General features: G+C 46.1%; 1 protein-coding gene across 1 annotated transcript in view; it reads left to right on the top strand.

Annotated features, from left to right (window-relative positions):
- Positions 1–22,788, top strand: part of CSMD2 (CUB and Sushi multiple domains 2) — a 600,812-nt gene that overhangs the window by 454,834 nt on the left and 123,190 nt on the right. The window contains exons 29-32 of the mRNA XM_047870009.1: positions 3,714–3,901; positions 14,584–14,778; positions 15,678–15,794; positions 18,503–18,616. Coding sequence (XP_047725965.1) covers positions 3,714–3,901; positions 14,584–14,778; positions 15,678–15,794; positions 18,503–18,616 — 614 coding nt within the window. The remainder of the gene's footprint in view (positions 1–3,713; positions 3,902–14,583; positions 14,779–15,677; positions 15,795–18,502; positions 18,617–22,788) is intronic.

Raw genomic sequence — 22,788 nt, forward strand, 5'->3', positions numbered from 1 at the left:
AGCTATTATTCTATCTTTTTTTTTTTTTAACCTCCGAAGGTGTTGAGATTCAGAAAGCAGGGCCTCTCTGGATCCTTTTTCCCCTGCTCTCCTGTGTTTTCCCCTTCTGTTGCCACCTGGCCCCTTCCATCACGCTCCCTAGAGGGGAACAGGCTCAAGTTTTTCTCAGGTTTTCCCCCATCCAGCTCCTGCACGGTCTCCTTCATCCCTCTAGAGGCAAACTCTTCAAAAGAATCATCTCTGCTTGTGTCTCCGTCCTGACCTCCTCCAACCTGTTCACTCTCCAACCACTGAAATCTGGGTTCGGCCTCCACGGTCCCGCTAGCAACTCCATTGATAAAAGACACCAGCGAACTCCTGGTCGCCGCACAAAATGGAACTTTCCATGTTTTAGCCCATGGCACTTCTCGCTCGCTCCCTCCATCCTTACCCTGCTTTTTCTCCTTGGTTTCTGTGAAGTTCCTCCCTTCTGGTTCTCCAGGTTTCTGTGACTTTGTGGCTTCCTTTTCGTGGCCCCCTTCCCTGGCCAGGCTCTATCTCCAGCCTCTCCCCTCCTCATCCACACTTCCTTCCTGGACCAGCCCATCTGCTCCAATGGCTTCACCCTCCTCTTGTAACCTGGAGACTCCATGCAACCACTGCCCAGACTGTCTTCTGAGCTGCAGCCTCCCATTTCCAACTGGTGGAGGTCTGGTACCCACAGCAGCGCGTACAGAACTAAGCATATGACTTCTCCCCTCAGAAGAGCTCTCTTCTGACCCCTAGGGAGTGCCGCCATCATGCACCTGCCCTGCTCCTTCCATTAGTGAGCAAGGCTTGGAGCCTGTGCGGCTTTAATTCTCCTCACATTTTCCCCTCTTCTCCAGCCTCCCAGCTACTGCCTTGCTTGAAACCCTTATTATTTCTCAACTAAATTACTACCGTAGTCTCTCCTGACTGGTTCCTCTGCCCCCATCTTCCTCCCATGCCAACCTCTTCTCGAGCTGGCTGTCAAAGTGACCTTGTCTGGCGAAAATGCTAAAATAGCCACCTCATTTTCCATTTGAACATATGATAATGTGCTACTCAGCAGTAAAAAGGAATGAACTACTGATACAGGCAACATGGCTGAATCTCAAAAATACCATGCTGAGCAAAAGAAAACAGATACAAAAAAAGATATAATGTATGATTCCACTTACATGAAATTTTAGGATCAGCAAAATAAGTCTATGGTGATAAAATTCTGTTCGGTGGTGGCTTCTCAGGGTAGGGAGGGTTGACTGGGAAGGGGAACATTCCAGGACGCTGGAAACATCCTGGGTCTTGTCATGCATGTGTCAAAACCGATAGGGTGGTATACTTAATTGCTGATCATTTCATGGGGTGTGAGTTATACCTCGACCTGAAAACGAAGACACAAACAGATACGTCTTTTATTTTAAAATCCTATAGTGGTTATACCTCCATCCTATAAAATCAGAATGTTGAGGGACACCTGGGTGGCTCAGTCTCTTAAGCATCCAACTCTTGATTTCAGCTCAGGTCGTGATCTCATGGTTCATGAGTTTGAGCCCCACATGGGGCTCTGCGCTGGTGGTGCGGAACCTGCTTGAGATTCTCTCTGTCTCTGCCCCTCCTCAGGTCCCACTCTCTCTCTATCTCAAAATAAATCATTAAGCTGTAAAAAAAAAAAAAAAACAAACTTTGGACTTTTCAGTCCCATCTATCTGGCCTCTGCCTACCTCTCCATTCAGTAACCCCCCCAGCCCCAACCCCATTCTAACCCCTGAGCTCCAGCCAGACTGAACTACCCACAGCTTCAAGACTATTTCTTGCCCTTGTGACTTCACCCCTGCTTCTCCTTTCTTGGCGACTTCTTTTTCTCTCCTTGTCCAACTACTAAGGGTCTCTGCATCTCCCAAAACTTCCTCCAGCTTGGCCTCCACGAAAGCTTTCACTTCCTCCTCCCCAAGGAACTTTGTGTTGTGATCCCATGTGCCTGTACAGACCTCATGCTTTGCTTAGTTGTCTTCCCATCCATTGCTTCCTTTGGCCCTATCGCCATCTTGAAGGAGGGGTGTCATCTGATAGATCCCTGTGTCCCGAGCACCTTGCACAGTGGCCGGCACATTGAGAGTGCGCAGCTAAAATACAATGATGGAAGGAAGGCAGGGACAGACAGAAGGCAGTTAGGAAGTGGCAGAGAGATCATCTGTGACCAAGACTGGCTCTCTTCAAACCACTCCCCTGGTGACTTGGGAAAAAGCACATTGGCTGGAAGCTGAATTATGGGAGCAAGAAGACCATACCACCGAGAAGTGGTGGTGTGACCCTGCCGCTGACCCCAGTGCGAGGTGCCATGGAGGAAGGAGGCCAATACACATCTGGCTCCACCCCCCTGTAACTTTCGGATCCCCATCCCATCCCCCTGCCAGCCCAACCCACTTTGTCCTAGAGATGTCACGGTCCCCTCTCTCTGCCACATGTCTTAGCTAAAGAGTAGAACTGCTATTTCATTCTTAGCTGGGCCAAAAGGAATATCTGAGTATCGCAGCCCGTGGCTCAGCTCTAAACAAGTTTGCATCAGAAATCTGTTCCCAACTCACATTCTGTCATTTTCATCTTTGCACACCTGATTAGTGTCCATTGCTTTGTTGCATACGTACCTAAGACTGGACTGACTGCATCACAGGGCAGGCATATGTTCAGATCTAGTAGGTGTTGTGAAACAGTATACCCAAGCGGCTGAGCAAATTTACCTCCTGCCAGCAGGGCCCAAGAGCGCCAGTGGCTCCACGTTCTCTCCAGTCTTGGTATTTCCCATCATTTTCACTCTGGCCAATCCGGTGGGATCAATGACACTGAAGAACTCTAGTACTCAATTTGCCAAACTAAGACAGTTTTTTCAAATGGATTTTTTCCCATGCAAGAGTCAAAATAGCCAAGAAAGAGGCATGCTTGTGGGTGCCAGAGTGGGATGGTTGCGAATCCCAAGGAGAGCTGAGAACTGGCTTGGGGATAAGGGGATGAAGCCGAGCTCTTCATGAGAATGGACCCCTTCCTGCCTGAGAATGGCTCCCTGGGTGACTCTTTGCTCTTGGAAAAGGAGGTGCAGATAGCACATTACAGAGAACATCAGAGGCAAATAAGTAGACTGCTCTAGCTGACCACTCGGTATGTAGAATTGGTAACTCATTTTCCCTTGTGCGCACAGCATAGTGAATACAGACAACAATATTGTATTACAATCATCAAACTTGCTGAGAAACTAGATCTTAATTATTCCAGCCACTAGAAAGAAGTGATAACTATGTGACGTGATGAAGGGACTAATTGTCACTACTTTGGCAATCATATTACATCATATAAATGTAGCCAGTGGACATGTTACACTCCTTAAATTTACACAATATTGTATGTCAAGTGTATTCCAATTAAAAATATTTGTGCAGAAAGAGGCTGCTAGATTTTCAGCTCCTGGTTTCCAGACACCAGCTCTGGGACCTGTCTCCTCTGCCCCCACGCCTGACTTCTCCATCTCCTCGCCTGACTGGGAGGCCATCATGGGGCTTTACCATTTTCCCCCTAGCCAGGAAGTGTCAGGAATTGGGTGCCGGTGGGGTGAAGGGCTCACTGTCTGGGAGGCCCCATCCTTTGGTTGAGAGCCTAAGGCACAGTATGAGCCTTTTTTGACCTTAGTGGGGTGGGGGTGGGATGTTTTTGTTCCCCAGCTTTAACTTGGAGCCAGGCTATGACTTCCTCCATATCTACGATGGACGGGACTCCCTCAGCCCTCTCATAGGAAGCTTCTATGGCTCCCAGCTTCCAGCCCGCATTGAGAGCAGCAGCAACAGCCTCTTCCTCGCCTTCCGCAGTGACGCGTCCGTGAGCAGTGCTGGCTTCGTCATCGACTACACAGGTAGGGCCCTGGTGGCAGAGAGTAGTGAGGGCAGGGCCAGTGAGACTGGCAGAGGGGAGGGGTAGTGAGGAGGGCCCTGGGCTGGGTCACCAGCAGCCTCCGCCGACCCTGGTGCCACTGAACCTGCAGAGAGCCCCTGCCTTCCCTGCGGCCCTGCGGGTGGTTTAGCCTTTCCCACCTATGTGCCCCAGGCCTTGGAGAAAGTGGGGAGCTGGCATTCTTCTCGCACTTCATTTCTATCTCCACATCTCTGCTCTTCTTCTGTCCTTTTTCTGTGAGGGTCATTCCTTGCTCTTCTTTTATAACCTCTGTCCAGACCTAACAGCTCACAGAGGCTCTGATGTGAAGCTCAGTCTTCCTCTCTTCCTCAAAGTCTCCCACCATCCCAGGAACTTCAGTGTCCACGTGGACGGCTCATCCAGCTTCTTGGCTATACTCTGGCACCCTGTCATAGCCTGGACCCTTTCTGATACTTCCTGATTCCGACCCTCACCCCTCCAGCTGTCCCATTCTTTTGCTGCCATTGTATTTTGAATTAAGGCAAGCTGAACAGGATAGAGGTCAAAGCAGGGGTCAGCACATGTTTTCTTAAAGGACCAGATAGTCAATATTTTAGGCTTGTGAGGCATATGGTCTCTGTCACAACTACTCAGCGCTGCTGCTGGGGTAGCCTAAGACCAAACATAAAGGAACGGGCATGGCTGTGTTCCAAAAAGCATCTACTTAACAAAAAAGCAAGGGCACCTGGGTGGCTCGTCGGTTGAGTGTCAGAATTCGGCTCAGGTCACGATCTCACAGTTCATAGGTTCGAGCCCCGCATCGGGCTCTGTGCTGACAGCTCAGAGCCTGGAGCCTGCTTCGAATTCTGTGACTCCCTCTCTCTCTGCCCCTCCTCCACTCACACTCTGTCTCTCGCTCTCAAAAAATAAAACATTAAAAAAAATTAAAATTAAAAAAAAAAAAGCAGGCCTCGCTCCCTACCTGGTCAAGAGCCTAGACTGTCAGATGAACTGGGTTCTGGGCTCATGTTTGCTAGTTAGCAGTTGTGTGGCCTTGGGCGAGTTATGTAACCTCTTGAAAAACCTCCATTCCTTCATCATAAAACGAGGGTGGCCTAATCCCTGCGTCACAGAAATGCTGTGAAGATCAGTGATTCTGTGCAGCAAAGCCCCTGGCCCGGTGCCTGGCACGTCTCAGGCACCCTATAATGTCTAAGCAGCAGCCATAGTAAGAGTGGCTCCAGGCTCTGGGCCACTCCAAGTTCTTCTATCCTGTTATTGTCTTCATGACCTTTTCTTCCCTAATCGTCCCAGACGCCTTTATCCAAATCCTAGATCCACTTCTTGCTTGATTGGTGAGCTTGGCAGGCTATTATCTCTTGGAAGCCATTCCTCCATCTATAAAGTGGTGGTAATAATAATTACATTGCAGAAGGTTAAAATTAAAAGATATTTTATACATCCATATTATATGCATGAGTACAATGCCCAGTAGGTACTGAACACTCTACAGATACTCTAGAGATGATGGATTTTGTTATTGTTGCTCTCAGCCAAGTTCACCCAGGCCTCATCAGCCTGTGTGGACAAATGGGGTCATATTACCAGTTAAAATTTAAAAAGTTTCTGGCTCATGTCCCCCACTTGCATAGTGTAGGACCTCAGCAACCTTTGAAAGTGTTCCTTAATTACATATTTCTGGCAACTGCTGGGAATAGCTCACATGCGCTCACAAATAACACCAATCATAACAATAGCTAACTTAGCAACTACCAACCGCCAGTGTGGTCCTAAGTACTTCACATCCATCAACACATCAAAATCCCCAAAACTATCGCTTGTCTGCTATTTGTCAGGTACGGTTCTAGAAGATACTTCGTGCACAAAGTAGAGAATGTTTTGCTGTGGTCTTCCCTTCCCGTGGGGCTGGCCGAGATGATGGATATTTTGCTGACCTCTCTTCCTGCAGACGCCTGCCATTCAATAAACCTCCCATTCCTGAATCCTCCTACATTAGAACAAACACAGTCACATAGTGTGGAATTCTAACAGCAGCACAACTTAGACTCAGACTGGGACCTGTCACTCCGCCACCCCCGCTGCTGTATTGTCATCTTCGCTTTTCTTATTGTTCACCTCTTGCATCACACTTACAGAAAGAACAGAAGTACCCTCAAGTCCCCTGCCCCCCTGGCCCTTCTGTTGCAGCCTTGCAAAATGGCATCCTTCATCGCACCCACATGCAAGTGGCTGAACGTGACCAGAAAAAGTCACACAAATGTGGCACTTGTTGCCACCGCAAATGATGTCTTTTAACCCTAGACGAGCATTAGCAACCACCTGAGCCACCTCCAACCTGTCCTGCCTGGGGTCTTCTCCCTGGTGGAGATTCCAAAATGTCACCCCACATGTCACCCCATGATGAGATGATCATCATCTGTGGAAACAGTAAGCTACTGGGTAGAAATCACGGTCTCCTGGCTGCAGGCATCTCTCCCCCCATCCCCTCCACTGAAGCCACGGCCTAGAGCCACGCTTTCAGGGCCTCTTTCCCAATGAAGCCCCTTCCACTTTCAGCTGTTGGCCCAAGACCACATCTACAGGGGCCCCCAGCTCTGAAACACAGCCCCAAGGAATAAGGCCTTCCAGGCTGCCATCTCAGCCAGCCAAGCAGCTAAGAGGCCAATCACTGGGACGAGGGGAGAGGTGATGCCCACCCATGCACCCTCCGCCGCCTTGTTAGCATCTGTGGTTCAAACACCAAGATAAATGCGTGTGTTTGGTGCAGGAGGTACCTGGTGAGGCCTGAGGCAGCTTTCCCTCCTTCTCGGGTGGCACACTCCCTAATATTAGTCCCTTCTCTACTATGCCTCAGCCGCTGGTCAGGCATCCCATTTTGTGGGACCCTTGCCTTGCCGCATGGTCTCCTCCACATCCCAAGATCTCTGGATTCCTGGAATGGATCTACTCTGCTACCAGATCCCATGGCCTCGATGATATCCCCCCATGTTCAATATCTTTATGGGGTGGCCTCCATCACTTACTAACAGTATGGCCTTAAGCAAGTCTCTTACCTTCCCTGAGCATCCCTTCCTCACCCATCAAGGAGGGAGAGCACACTACATGGGACAGGTGGTGTGAGGGTAGTGGACAGGAACAGCACCTAGCACAGGGCCCAATGCCAGTAGGTAGTAGGCACATACTTTGATCCACCTTCTCTATCCAATTGCCTTCTTTCCTGTGTAATGGGTATTTCATTTGTTCTGCTCTTGTTTGGAAAAGAGAAGGGTTTGGAGTCTTCCTCATGGGGCTAGCCCAGTATGATGCAGTCAGTACATTTTCTTTCCTGTTTCATTTTCTTTTCAGTAGAATGCAGTCAGTACCTTTTCTGTTTACTGAAGATATAAAGTGGGAGATGGTGTTCTGCATACATATACGTATGAGCGTGAAATATTTATAACATGAATATTGGTGACGTGTATGTATGTGTATCCTATATATGTCTCCTGTCCATGGCAAAGAATTTAGACGCTGTGTTCTGCAAGTCCATAGAACACCATAGACTGAGACGTAGCCCACGAAGGACTTGCACACTGAGGCAGGTCTGAATCCTTAGGAAGAGAAGAATTGGCCTCATCCATCTATATGCCATCTTGTTTCCAGAGGCAGAATGCTGTCTTTCAGAGAGTACTGCCTACCCCTTTCCCCAGCTGAAGTGAAAGGGGCTTCATTGGGAAACCAGACCTGGAAGTATGGCTCTAGTCTGTGGCTTCAGTGGAGCAGATGGGGGAAAGGTGACCACAGCCAGGATGCCATGAATATGGGGATTTCTACCCAGTACCACACTGTACCCAGGATGATGAGATGATTTAGGGCTCCTCTAATGCTGAGTATTTGGGTCCTCCTGGGGGCTGTGGCTTCAGGGTCCTGGATTGGGAGATGAGAGGAGCCACATAGAGAGATGTTGCTGGACTTAGCTGAGCTTAGCCCAGTGGCAACCACTCTTTGAGGTCAACCCCTCCTCTGACCAGAGGCACACAGACCAGGGGCCTTGCCCCACATCCTGCCAACTTCTCAAGTGGGAAGCAGAAACAGTGTGGTCGCATCTGAGTCCGGGATCCTTGAGTTTCAAATTGAGAAACCCACTCAGACAAAATTCAGCAAAAAAAAAGGGGGGGGGGAGGGTAAAAATGCAAAGACCTAAAACTCATTCAAAACCAACTTGAGACAGAAAGGAAACTTTATTATAAGAAAAGTAATGGCCAATATAATTTAAGCCAAAAAGTGTTCTGTATTTTAACAGTACACATCACAAAAACCCCCTCTAACATAACACAAAAAGGGAATATATTTTTCATAAACTTCCAAGGGATTGAGATCAGGAAGGGAGAGTCGAAGGTTGAGATTGGCTCCTGTCTCCAGGACCACTTGGTCTCCTCCCTGCTTCATCCTCTTTTTGCAGATTAATGGTCATTGCCTCCGCTAGGGCAAGTATGTCCGCCTCACTCTTGACTCTGAATTATTTCCCAGTTTGTGTCCCAGTTCCAAATCCCAAAGGACTTGAAGACTGACCAGGCTTAAGGCAAGCATCCATTGACCAATGTCATGGAATTAGGCTTCTTCATAAGGGGCAAAGGCAGATCATGCATTTTTACTCTTCTGTTCACACAGTAGATATTTATTCAGTACCTTCTATATGCCAGACCCTGTTATAGGGGCTGAGAACAAAACAAAGTTCCTGCCTCCATGGACTTCACGTGCCAGTGACAACCAGACAGGTAGACATTTATGCTACCAATGAGATCTTGGAGACTCACCTAATTATAAGGCAGTGATGGGAGAGTTTGTAGGTGTCTCTCTTCAGTTGCTGCTGGAAGGTGGTTGTGATGTCTGTGTCATTCTAGGCAGGTCTTCTAGATGATTCTGAATGCAATCATGTCATTTGTGGATTTTTATAAGACTGCTCTGAGGTGTTCTCATCTGAATTCAGCTACCTGGGTAGCTTTACCCTTTGCTAGAAGGAAACAGGGAAAAATAAGGAGGATCTTGTTTTTTTGATACAATTACTAAAAATGAGTCCCAGAGAGACTTACTGTCTTTCCCTAAGCCAAAAACATCAGAAAATGGTGGTGGTGGGTCAGGGGGAGGGGAGGCGGGGCTTTACTCTCATTTTCCAGCAGGTGTGGTGGCTCCCTTCTGGGCAGGGACAGGCTAGCATGTTCGTGCATGAGTGTGGAAGCCATTCACTCACTCAAAAAAATGCTTACTGAGCTCTCACCTCATGCCGCACCTTGTGCTAAATATGGAGGCTATGACAGTGGGCACAGTGGTCATGGTCCCTAAGATAACATAAAGGTGAGTGAGGGAAACAGACAACAAATACATAGATCAACAAGGAGTAAGAAGCGGAAGTTAGGAAAGAGCAAGCTGCTGAGAAAGAGAAATGGGGAGTCTGCCTCAGAACGGCAGTTGGTGAAGGTGAAGGCTTTGCCCAGCAGGCATCATTTAAACAGACCTCAAGGTTGAGAAGAAGCCCACTATGCAAGAACAGGGTTGGGGGAGTGTTTCAGACAGAGGGAGTTTGAAGAAGTTCAGAAGAAGAGTTTGAAGCCTGTGTTGGAGAACCTGAAATAACTCAGGAAAGACCAAGGTCAGCTTCTACCAGAAGGTACTAAAAAGCACCTGTTTTCTCTTTTAAGCCCTTGGCTGGAACACTACAGGCCAAGGAGTTGCAACCAGGTTTCCACACTGCTCCCACTACCACCACTACCAGGAACCACCACTGCCATGGGTCTTTCTTTTTATTTATTTTATTTATTTTTTATTTAAACTCAAGTTAGTTAACATACAGTGTAGTCTTGGCTTCAGGAATAGAACTCAGTGGTTCATCAGTTATATATGACACCCAGTGCTCATCCCAAAAAGTGGATTGCCTTAATGCCCATCACCCATTTAACCCATCCCCTCACCCATCTCCCCTTTAGCAACCCTCCGTCTGTTCTCTGCATTTAGGAGTCTCTCAAGGTTTTCCTCCCTCTCTGTTTTTATCTTATTTTTCCTTCCCTTCCCCTATGTTCATCTGTTGTGTTGCTCAAATTCCACATATGAGTGAAATAATATGATATCTGTCTTTCTCTGACTTATTTCGCTTAGCATAATACCCTCCTTGTTTCCATCCATGTTGTTGCAAATGGCAAAATTTCTTTCTTTTTCATTGCCGAGTAGTATTCCACTGTATAAATAAATAACTGTATACCCACATCTTCTTTATCCACTCATCAAAGACATGAACAGACACTTTTCCAAAGAAGACATCCAGAGGCTAACAGACACATGAAAAGATGCTCAACATCACTTATCAGGGAAATACAAATCAAAGCTACAATGATCACACCTGTCAGAATGGATCTTTCTTTTTAAATTCAAAATGGAAATACCTTCATTTTTTGCCTATTTTAAAAGTAAAATGTGTTTGCTGGAAAAATGCAGACAATACAGAAGCACGTAAGATGTACTCTAAACACTTAACACCTACCGTTACTACCATCCCCTGAAGCACCATTGTTAACAGTTTGTTATCTTATTCCAGATATTTTTTATAAAAATAAAATAATGTGAATTCTATAACAAGGGTTAGAAAACTTTTTTTTCTATAAAGGACCAGACAGTAAATAGTTAGGCTGAGCAAACCACATAGTTTCTGTTACATCGGCTCAACTCTGCTGTTGTAATGCCGAAAGAGCCATAGACAGTATTGAAACAAATAGGGGAGGTTGTGTTCCAGTAAAACCTTATTAAAAACTTTATACAAAAACAAGCAGTGAGACTGTGGGCTATAGTTTGCTGATCCCTGTTCTATATGAATAGAGATCACACCATATGTACTAATCTGTCATATGGGTTTGTTTTTACTTTGTTTTTGGTTTTTGTCCAATGATAGATCCTGATCATTTTTCCATATCAGTATTCAAAGACTTTTGCAATTCTTTTTAAAGCCTGCTTGTATTTCAGTGGATGGCTGTAATCCAATCTTTTTAACCAGTTCCTTACTGGTTGCGTGTGCATATTGCTATTTTCAGTGTCTTGCTATTACAGTGTTTAGAAATGTTCCTTATCTATTAGGACAAAAAGAAGCTGGTTCTTTTGCTATTCCCATTTTGGGCTTGGTGTTTATTTATTATTATCGCAATGATATTTCAGTCATTACAGTTTTATCATTCACAGCTGAGCTCTGGTTTGGCTGACTAAAGACCTGATTTTAGTCTTAATTCCACTTCTTACCAGCTGAATGGCTTGGGAAACTCATTTAGCCTCTCTGATCACCACATTTCTCATCTGTAACCTGAACAGGAGCACACCTGGCCCTGCCTGCTGCAGAGGCTATTGTGAGGCACAAATGAGATAACAGATTGGAAAGTAAGTTGAAAATTATAACGTGATATTCCTCTGTAAGGGGCTATCATCATTATCATTACCCTTGTCATTTTCATTAATGTGATAATGCTCAGAATGATGAGCTCTTCTTGCTCTGACATGTGAGTAACTATAAAATACAGTCTGTAGTTGCGATCATTGATGTGACTGTGGATTTTCCAAGCCCTGGGGTGTTCAGCCAGTCAATTCAGCATCCATTTATTAAGCGTCCATTGTGTGCCAAACAGAACCAGCTCCAATACCAAGTTCTGTGCTAATTGCCACGGTTATGAAGAGAATAGGTAAAGGTTCCTGTCCTTTAGGAACTCAGAATCCACTGGAAGGAAATATACTTATCCAACCTACCAAGATAATGCCACACATGCTATCATTCAGGAAATAAAAACAGAATTCTGCCAGAGAGAAGGCAAAGTACAGGAAACTTGCTCAAGAGAAAGTGGCGTTGAAAAGTGTAGGAGTTTGGGGTGCCTGGGTGGCTCAGTCAGTTAAGCATCTGATCTTGATCTCACCATTTGTGAGTTTGAGCCCCACATCAGGCTCTATGCTGACAGCTCAGAACCTGGAGCCTGCTTCAGATTCTGTGTCTCCCTGGCTCTCTGCCCCTCCCCCACTTACACTCTGTCTCTCCCTCTCTCAAAAATAAATAAACATTAAAAAAAGAAAAAAGAAAAGTGTAGGAGTTTTTGCGATTATGGAGAAGGGAAGAAAGGACTCTCTGACAGTGTAAAGTTCTGGGACAGACATGCCCAGCTATTACCCAAAAGCACAGCTTCTTATGTGAGGTAGAAGTTTATTCTCCTTCCTATAAAAGAAATCTAGAGATTGTCATCCAGGGATGATGAGGTGACCCCTTCCCCAACCCTGGCTCCTCTTGCCTTTCTGCTTTACCATGCTAGGACATGGTTCTCATCCTCATGGTTATCTCAGGATCCAAGATGGAGACTGGAATTCTAGTCATCATCTCTAAGTTCAGACTATGGCGAAGAGGAAAGAAGGAAAAAAAAGAAGGACTAATGAGCATTCTTTCAGCTGAGTCACTTGCTCTTAAGCAGGCTTTCTAGAAGTCCCACATTTATCCACTCGCCAGGCACTGGACTAGAGCAGTAAATAAAACTGGATAACTTCCTCATGAACCTGCACTCTAGTTGAGAGAAATAGGAAAAAATGGATGAATATTTAGTGCATGAGATAGTATTGGTGCCAGTGCAGAGAAACAAAGCAGAGAAAGGTGACCAGGAGTGCTGGGGAGAAGAATATCAAAAATTTAAATAGCTAGTCAAGGAGATGTCTCTAAGAAGGTGACACTGTTAAATCCTGAAGGAGCTGAGAGAGAGAGCCATGCAGTTGAAGAAACATTCCGTGAACAGCAGCCAATGTGGTTGGAACAAAGTTAGCAAAGGGATGATAGGAGTTGAGATCATAGAGCGGTGGGTATTGGGGACAGAAGACCCAGGACTTTTAGACCCATAAGGATTTGGGCTTTTACTCTGAGTGAGACAGGAGACTGTCTGACTTGACTGTGTTTACATCTCTTTGGCCAGATGTAGCTGCTTGGAAAGCTAGAAGATGTAGATTTTAGCTGGTGCCTTGGTAGTCTGGATAAAATCTGGTTTCTATTATTTAAGGATGAAGGGGAGAAGTGGATACTGGGGGGCCCCAGCTAGTTCTGCCCCTTATGAGCTTCTCTGAGCTTATGAATTTCTCTGAGCTTCAAATTAGGTTTGACCGACTTTAATTTGTAAAAAGGACAGATGAAATATAAGACATGGTGACAGTTCCCTGTAACTCTGTGATTCTCAGATGGGTTACCTAATGACCAGTTCTATTCTGGCCAGAGCCAGTGAGCTTAGGGAAAGGACAGGTTTGATTGAGGGGTGAAGGTGACACGCCATAGGACCCATGAGGAAACCACTGAGGTGTCTTCTGCTAGATAAGGGACCATTTTCTGGGTCCCACTTGAGTTTAAATGTAGTAGCATATCCAGGACGGCTGCCCCCTTAGCCATAGGCAAAGACAAAGAGCAGGGCCATCATAGGGCTCAAATGCAAGAGTGGCTGGACTTGGCAGGATGTGGATGCTCAGAGCCCCATCCCATCAGTCCATGGGCTGACTGGCAGCTGAGCATCCCCTCGAGCAGTGGCTGCTTCATATTGGCAGCCTAAAAGATGCCCAGGTGACAAGGACAGCCTCAGCAAAATTCCTCAGCTATTCATCCCTGAACTCTGAGCCCTTCTGTTCTGGTTCTTTCCTCCTTAAATCTGTTATTTGAACTTCTGAATGTCTGAGTCCACCTGCGAGGGCTGTCAGCACCTTTTTGTGAGCCCCATCCCTAGACCTCCCTGTAGCATAGCCTCCAGGAGTCTCATGGAATCCTGATACTCAGTGGCATTTCCCTGACACTGCCCAGCCATGATGACAGGCCTCTTGACCACCAGTGGTCTTTGACCAAGGAGGATGAGGAAAAGCAGTGCAAGTGCAAGTGAACAGTTGGCTCCCAAGAGCTGCTCAAGATTCCCAGCTGATAGTGAGGGAGGCTGCACAGTGCTCTTTTCCAGAGATGGGGGTTCCCGAGTCATGCTCTCAATCGCTCAGGCAGCACCAAGTTCGCGCTCATAGAGGGACAGAGTAGACGCCTGTTAGGTGCATCATGGATGCCTAATTGGAGAGACATATATGCCACAAAAATCAGGTAGAAAAAAATACTACTGTTTTAATAAACTAGCAAGTACCCAATACCCCGATGCAAAACCCAGAAAACTGTTTAACCCTAGATAAGTCCGGAGGTTAAAGTAGGGTTTCCCTTATGATAAAAATTCTTTACTTGGAATTAAAATAAATAAATAAATAAATAAATAAATAAATAAAGTAGGGTTTCCTACTTCCTTCCTAAATCTAAGGACTGGTGCCCTTGCAATCAGAAGTATCTGCAAGGTATAGATATGACAGCAGTCAGCCTCCCCTGGAGAGAGTGGGTCAAGGAGTGACAGAGGGCCCCTAAGGTTTAGCTGCAACTCGCTCCTTTGTGGATCAGGGCAAGAATGTGGAGGAGGAGAGGGAAAATTTCATTCTCCAAGATGATCTCTAGCCCTAGATTTAGAGACGTTTTCAGACCTGAAGGGAAAAGAACCAGAAATCCCAAATCCCCATATGCCCTGTGGCTAATTAGAGTCAGGGTCTCCTCTTGGCTGTTGCACCATGGATTTAGGCCACTAATGAGTTTGTGTGTGTGTGTGTGTTTCTTTTTTCCAGAAAACCCACGGGAGTCGTGTTTTGACCCTGGTTCCATCAAGAACGGCACGCGAGTGGGGTCTGACCTGAAGCTGGGCTCCTCCATCACCTATTACTGCCACGGGGGCTATGAGGTTGAGGGCGCCTCTACCCTCAGCTGCGTTCTGGGGCCTGATGGGAAGCCCGCGTGGAACAACCCCCGACCAGTGTGCACAGGTGGTGGGACAGGGGCGGGAAGGAGTCAGAGGGAGTGAGGGCATGCCAGAGGCAGAAGGGGTTGTCAGCTGGGGGAAGGGAGGCATGGGACATGGTCCTAAGAGCAGGCTCTTTGAGTTCACTGTGAATGAGAGAGGCTGGTAATTCACCAGGTAGACAGTCCCTATCGACATGTCCTCTCTCAGACCACCTAGTGTGCCCACTCAGACAGAGGCCATCATCAGTGGCCCCCAGACATGCCAGCAAGTCGTATGAGGGAGATTGGAGGTTAAAGATAACCTGGGCTTAGGGAAAGTCACTGAGAGATCATATGTGTAAAACTAAGGCCAGCGGGGTGGGCTGACTCCAGCAGGTCTAGCTTAGCTCTGGGGCCCTGACAAGAGAGATGGGATGGAGTGTCAGAACTTCAAGAGCGTGGTGGCCACCCCAAGTTGGAAAGCAAGGAGGCCCCTTTGCCCAGGTGAGAGAGGCTGGCTCTCAGGGCCACCCCTCATAGAACTGGGCACCTTGGATGGGAACAGAAGGTGGCTGGGCCGCATGGGACAGCTGCTCCCAGTGGGGCTAGCCTGGGGGCACTAACTCATGTGGAGACATGCCTGGGGCAGACATCAGCCATGGGACAGAAGGTCAGTCCTAGGCCCCTGTGCCTCCAGGGACTGGTGCTAGTGTTACTAGTTAGGGAGCAGGGTCTGACATGTGCCCAGGAGGGCCCTTGACAGCATCAAGGAAGGTTTCAGGCCACATGCCAGGCCAGGGAGGTGCTCTGAACTCCCCTCCTCCACACTAGCTGCTGCACACCTCAGGGCAGCCTCACGGGACCAGTGCTCAGGCTGGGGTGAGCATGACAGCTGATGAGAGGCCTCAAGATCACCTGGCCCTCCCTCTGATTTCTCTTCCAGCCCCCTGTGGGGGACAGTATGTGGGTTCAGACGGAGTGGTCTTATCCCCCAACTACCCCCAGAACTACACCAGTGGACAGATCTGCCTCTATTTTGTCACCGTGCCCAAGGACTACGGTATGTTTATTTGTTTCCCGACTTCTTCCAGGCCCCCAGGCCCTTTCCACTCGTGCCCCCGGCTCCACTCTCAATTGTATCCACTCCCATTGTGGGAAGGGGTAGACCATCTCCAGTACAGGACTCCTGGGTGCAGATGCCATGCAGTGGAAATAAGATACACTGTCGGGTGCGCTCCTGACGTATGTGTGGGAGGAGCACTAGCAAGGCCAACAGCACAAGGGGATGCAGCTGGGGAGGAAGTAGCCAGGACGGAGGGAAGGCAGGGATGCCAGACACTAGTCAGCACAGCCCTCGTCTGACTGGAGGTGCTGCAGATCCAGGCTGACTGGGAACCCAGGGGAGGGTGACCAAAGGGCAGGAAGAAGGAAGGAGTGGGACAGAGCTGGGAACCCCAGTGTTCCACCATCCCATCCGAGACTGGGAGCCTAGCCCAGCAGCTATAGGTAGGGCAAACTAGAGAAAAGTGGGGGGCAGGCCAGTGTCCTGAGAAAGCAGAAAAACTTCCAGATTCCAAGAGACTCAGACAAAAAGAAGCCAGGCTTGTCACTGGTTGGCAGTGGGGACATTTAAGAGTCCTGCCATCCCTGAAGGATTTAGGAAGTTCTAAGGGGCAGCCAGACTGGTTGTACCTGAGCAATCAGGTGACCCACCCGGATACTTTCTCCCTGGATCTCCTCTTTGTAGGAGGAGTAACAACTATTTTTAAACAGGATTGGTGTTGGGTGGGGTAAAGGGCACTGATAAATCCTGACCATCTAGGAGAGGGATGGGGCAGCAGCTGGCTACTTATGCCCAAGATAGGGTGGAGGGAGCATAGGGCAAGGCCTGATGCCACCAAGCATTTATGAAGCATCTCTCAGGGACCACACACTCTGTTGCAGACGTGAGCGACACGTGCTCCCTGACCTCTGTGAACTCCCCATCTCACCTTAACCTACCACTCCAGCCATCACGCAGCACTCCCACCCCAGCCCCTGCACACATACATGTGTGTGTGTGTGTGTGTGTGACGCCAGCCACCCCAGCATACTTATGTGGCAGGAGCTTTGGACCTGCGGGTTCACAGTTAGAAAAGTCCTAAAACGTTGTCCAGTCCAATCTGCCACTCAGAACAGAATCCTTGATTAGTGGTGTGCAGTTTGTGCCTGGATCCTCCCATAATAAAGAGCTCGGCCTTTAAAGGAAGCAACCCCAAGGCTGGTCAGTTTCATTGGGCTGAAACAGGCACACAGAGAGCCAGTTCGAGGAAGGGCAGTGGTCTGTCCCAAGTATCTTGTCTTTGCCAAGGATGCTGAGCCCCGGAATTCGGGGCAGACTTTTGCCTCTGCAACACTGGCTCCAAGCTCAGGTCTCAGCTCTGACTTCCTCTTCTAATCTTCCTTTGATCTGCTACCTAAAGTGACCTGCCTCATTCTATCATGTTTTCCCATTACCTCTAGGACTTAATTTTAACTATATGAAATTATCTTCCCTATCTCTTTGCTTAAGTGGGCTTTTTCCCCCCTTTATTGACTGTCTCTTCCCACTAGAATACACACTCTGAAAGCAGGAATGTTGCCCATCGTGTTCACCTCTGCAGGAGGGAGGACGGAGATACCTCTGCCACCACCTCAGTACCCATTTTCAGGGTTCCACAATGTGCTCTCCCTCCTGCCTCTCCCTCCAGCCCCTCTGGCCCCTGCTCCTCTCCCTCCTACCCTGCTTCTTGCCCCCAGATATGCCTGGCAAACTGGTAAGCCAGCACAGGCAGACCACACCAAGTTCAGGCAGATAGCTGAGTTAGAGCTGTTCGCACTGTGGGATCAGTGATGCCAGCCCCTCCTGCAGTGCCTGGAAGAGAGGGGCAGCTGAAGAAATCCCGTGTGATTTGTAGCTGGTGGCATGAATAGCCATCAAATGGCAGGGCCCTTAGGCCTCATCCGAGAGGGGCTCATCAAGACCATGGACCACCAGCTTTTCAGCCCCTTCCTGGAGTGAGCTGAGTGCCCTTTGGGGAACATTCTTAACTTCTGAGCCTCAGTTTCTTTGTCTTTAAAATATGAACATCTAAAAGAGGCACAGTTGAAGATGATACATCTGGCAAACATGGTACCTGGCACACAGTAGGTGCTTTGTAAATACCATTTTGCCTCTTCCCTTGGCTTTGCCAGAGGGAAATGAGCTCAAGATGTTTGCCCATTCCTTAGACAGTCGCTCTTTCCCCAGGAGCAGCTGCTTTTCACCACCCTTATTCCTCTTAACCGTGGGGCATCGTGTATCAAAGGTTGTCCTGGTCAGCAGGATTTCTGAAGAAAAAAACAAAGGAAAATACAGGGTCCTGAGAGCACATGGAAAATGGGAGGTGTTGCCAAAAGCCCTTCCATGTCCTTAAGTAGCTGCTGCCACTGCTATCTGGGAAAGGAATGGGGTTGGCCCAGCTCCAGTTCCACCAGGCCTGACTGTTATGTTCAGTCTTCAATGTTATCTTGACCCATGAGGGAGAATGCCAGCTGGCCCTTTCCACCTCCCCACAACCCTGTGCCTGGGGTCTGGCCAGTGTGCTGATCAGCCAGTAGAAGCCTCAGCAAGCAGTCAGCCCCAGGAACCAACAACTTCCGCGGAGGCTTCCCTGCTCCTGGCCTGCAGCCCCCACACCTCCAGTCCTTGCCCCCAGCATGGCGGCCAGTCTTCCATGCTGAGGTCTCCACACCATGTCTCCTTCGCAGTGGTGTTTGGACAGTTCGCCTTCTTCCATACGGCCCTCAACGACGTGGTGGAGGTGCATGATGGCCACAGCCAGCACTCCCGGCTCCTCAGCTCCCTCTCGGGCTCCCACACAGGTACCCAGGGCTTGGCCGGCGTCGGGGATGGTGGCGGGCTGAGGGCATTTCGGGCCCGCTGAAAGGAAAGAGGTCCTGTAAGCCCAGCCACAGGTGGCACCACACAGCTTTGTGTCTGTCGTCCACTGGTGCTTTCTCTACAACACGACAGTCAGCTCCTGGTAGCCCAAATGTAGAAGGGGGCTTGGGAAACTACCCTCACCCTAAGGTGTGTCTACACTGCTGCCCCAAGTGGTGTAGTATTCCCCTGTTGGTTTATTCTTAGACCCAACATGTTTTTCTGATTATAAACATACTGCTTTTTCAATGTAGAAATCTTAGAGGCAAGACAAAATAACTGTATGGAGAATTAAAATAAAAACCACCCAGAAAGAACCACTGAAAGATGGGGTGTATTTTCCCCCAGCCTTTATATCTACTTAGACTTAATCTTTTGTATATTTTATTGAATAAAACAATGTACATATTTTTATTGAAATGTCCATTGTGAGCATTTCTGTCATTATTTCCTTCTATAATAGGATTTTTAAATGCTGCAAAACAGTCCATCATATAGTTACTTAACATTTATGTTAAAAAATTTATGCAATGAATTCCCTATTATTGAACATGGAGATTGTTTCTAATTTTTCACTCTTGTGAATAGTAACCCAGTGTATTATGCATACGTCTCTATACACATCTCTATTACCTTAGACTATCTAGAAGTAGAATTGCCAAGTTAAAGGATATGTGCGATCTTAACTTAAGGCTTTTTGTGGGAATCTAACTATATTCTTTCAAACTTAGTTAATCAGTTATTTTAACAGAATTATCAAAATCCCTGATTTTGACATATGCCAAAATGCCAAACATCCCTCTAGAAAGTCCTTGCCACTCTGTTCACCAAAAGTGAATAAGAGATCATGTTTTACTCTCACAAAAACTAGCTAATTAAGGAAACAAAAGCATCATCAGTTTGAAAAGTGAGAATTGTATCTCATTTCTTAATTTGCCTTTTTTTATTATAAGTTGGGGTAAACTTTTTATAATGTAATTATTGGCCCATGCATTTTTTATTTGTGAATTTACTTGTGAATTGCTGTTGATTTTTCTATTACCATTTATCTTCTATTGACTTAGTAGACCTCCATATTATTACAAGCTGTATGTATCATATGCCATAAAAACCTCTTGTCTATATTAAATGCTATAAAATGCTTTCCCCTACACTTTGTCATTTGCCACTTAATTTTCTTCAGGGTATATTTTAATGTCAGAACATTTAAATTTCTCCTGACATCAAATCTATCAATGCTTTCTTTTATAATTTTCCCCTTTACTTTTCTGCTGATGAAGTAAATATTCTTCTGTGTTTTCTTTTGCTTCTTTTCAGTGTGATTGTTTTGCTTTAATACCTTTGGAATTTATCTTGATTTGTTATTTGTTATAGGGAATCTAACCATATTCTTTCAAATTTAGTTAATCTGTTGTCCTAACAGAATTTTCAAAATGCCAGACTTGCATCTATTAAGTTTTTATGAAGTTAAGGATGTTTCCAGACTTTATATCCACGTCTTTAAGTGTCTGTGTATTTTTCTATCTGTATCAAAAAACTTAGTGTAAGGTTATAAAAATGTTTAATATTAGGATAATTTTAAACATATGGTAATGTGAGCCCCCAAACTTGTTCCTTTCTTTTGAATTTTTTATTGACTGCTCTTCTTTATCTTTTTTATTTTTTTTCAAGTTTATTTATTTACTTTGAGAGAGAGAGAGAGAGAGAGAGAGAAAGAGCTGGGAGGGGCAGAGAGATGGGGGGAGGGAGAGAGAGAGAGAGAGAGAGAGAGAGAGAGAGAGAATCTCAAGCACTGCCAGTGCGGAGCCCAACTTGGAGCTCAAACCCATGAACCATGAGATCATGACCTGAGCCACCCAGGCGCCCCGGACACGTAATCCACTGAGCCACCCAAGTGCCCCTGTTCTTGTTTATTTTTGCTTGGAAATAACTTCAAGAAATATTTTGTCAAGATAAAAAAATTTGCTTCAGAACTTTCATTGGACTTCCATTAAGTTATTGGTTAATTGGGGGAGAACTCACATCTTTATAACAGTAACCCTTCTTCCCATCCAGGAACATGATATGTCTCTCCATTTATGTATCTTTTGTAACCTTGGGAAAGGGGCTTTAATTTTCACTTTGGCAGTATTGATTTTTTTATTAACTTTACTCCTAGATATTGGATGGCAATTTTTGTCATTGTTTTTGTTGCTGCTGTGAACTGGTCCCCCCTCCTTCCATTGTATTTTCTAACTGGTCTTTGATAGTATATTAGATGACTGGTATTTTTGGTGTAGTCATTTTGTAAAGTCAATGAACCCTCTGTAATAATGCTAACACTGCCTACTGATCTCTCCTGGGCCCTTTAGGCAAGAAGCCATATCTTCTGCAAATAAATTTGCCTCAATACTTTATTTCTTCCTTATCAGTGTTTTTTTTTCTTTTATTTTTTTCCATGGCTATTGGTTTATTCAGGTATATGAGCCTAAGATCAATGCTGATATTTTATGTTTTAGTAAAAAACCCATTTTATAATTATTTTAAATTCAGCAACACAGGTTATATATATACTATGATGCTATATAATCTCCTGGGTGTCAGAGGTTATATCACCTGCCTTTACTGATTGAGCACTGTATTAGTGGTGACCCCTCTTTTTCCCACCTGGATGAGAGGTTTTGTGTTGTTTCATTTCGTTTTTGTTTTTGGGGGGGTTTTTTGTTTTGTTTTGTTTTGTTTTTGCTTTTACTTATCAGTTCTTCTGTGGCCTTTGTTATTTTTTAATTAATTAACTTCTGCATTTATTTCATGCCTCTCCTCCTGTTTTTCTTCAGATTACATTGTGCTTCTTATGCTAACCCCTTGAATTGAGAGCTTTCCTCTTTTCCCTGTGTAATGAAGAGCATGTTTACAGCAGCACATTCACTTCTAAGCATAGTTTTGGCTCTGTGCTGTAAGAATTGTCACATCCTATTGTCCTCCTCATTACTTTCTAAATAATCTGTCACCATGTTTTCTTCTTTCTTGCCCAAGAGTCCTTTAAGGCTGCCTCCTCTTTTCCTCCAGGAACCTGAATTTTGTTCTTGTTACATTTAAACATTTGTGTTAATTTCTAATTTTGTTACCACACCGGGAGAGAATATAGCCTGAACCACTTCCATTTCGGGGTTAAATGAGGTCCTCTTCCATAGCCAAAGATGGTTTTTTTTTTTTCATTCCTTGAGTATCTAAGAAGAGAGTGTGTCCTCTGGACAGTTGAGAGGCTGCAGAGAGACGGGCAGCTCAGGCCCAACACTCACTGCCTGCCAGCGAGGTGCCTGTAGGCCCGGTGGTGCTTGACTGCTCAGAGCTGCAGTTCCCTCGGCTGTAAAATGCAGAGAGGAAAACCTGTGCCTCCTAGAGCTATTTGTTAGAGTGAAATTAGTTTAGTAATAGCCATTAGGTCAATCTTGCTCAATTTTATTATTCACATCCATTCTATCAGTGATTCTCAATGAAATGAGTTTTGATATCAGCACCCCATGTATGCCCACTCAGCCAGGAGTGTAAGTCAGGATTCCTTGGGGTAGGATGCTTTTTCAAAGCCTCATGATTTTCAATATAGATAAATAGAGGTATAAATTTAGCTATAAATATAGAAGCATTGGTACAGGCAGAGAAAGAGAGAGAGAGAGAAAGAGAGAGAGAGAGAGAGAGAGAGAGGTATACATTTAGGACCTGTATATGTAAATGTAGATATAGATACAAGAACACATATAGATGTAAAGGACCAATGGCTAGAAAGAAGTAAGGATGGACGGATAGATGGATGCAGATATAAGACCTATAGGTGTCAATATCAATATCCTCAGATCATCTTATTCCTCATTTGGAGAAACACTGATGAGCCACTCACGCTGATGGAAGTAATGTGTCCCTGTCCTGAGGTGTGTTGAAGGGGCAAAAAGCTTGAGGACCACTACTCAGCAGTCTTCATTTTGTTTCTCTATTTGATATATCAAACATCGTGGATTTTGCTCATTTAAACATCCCACTACAACTGTGATATTTTGTTATCTTCTTGTGTTTCCAACCATTTTAGCACCTGTGTTTGCCTGCTGTATCTTTCTTCATTTCCTTGGAGAGTCTTTTT

Source organism: Prionailurus viverrinus, chromosome C1 (genome assembly GCF_022837055.1).
Source record: "Prionailurus viverrinus isolate Anna chromosome C1, UM_Priviv_1.0, whole genome shotgun sequence".
In the NCBI taxonomy this organism is placed as follows: domain Eukaryota; kingdom Metazoa; phylum Chordata; class Mammalia; order Carnivora; family Felidae; genus Prionailurus; species Prionailurus viverrinus.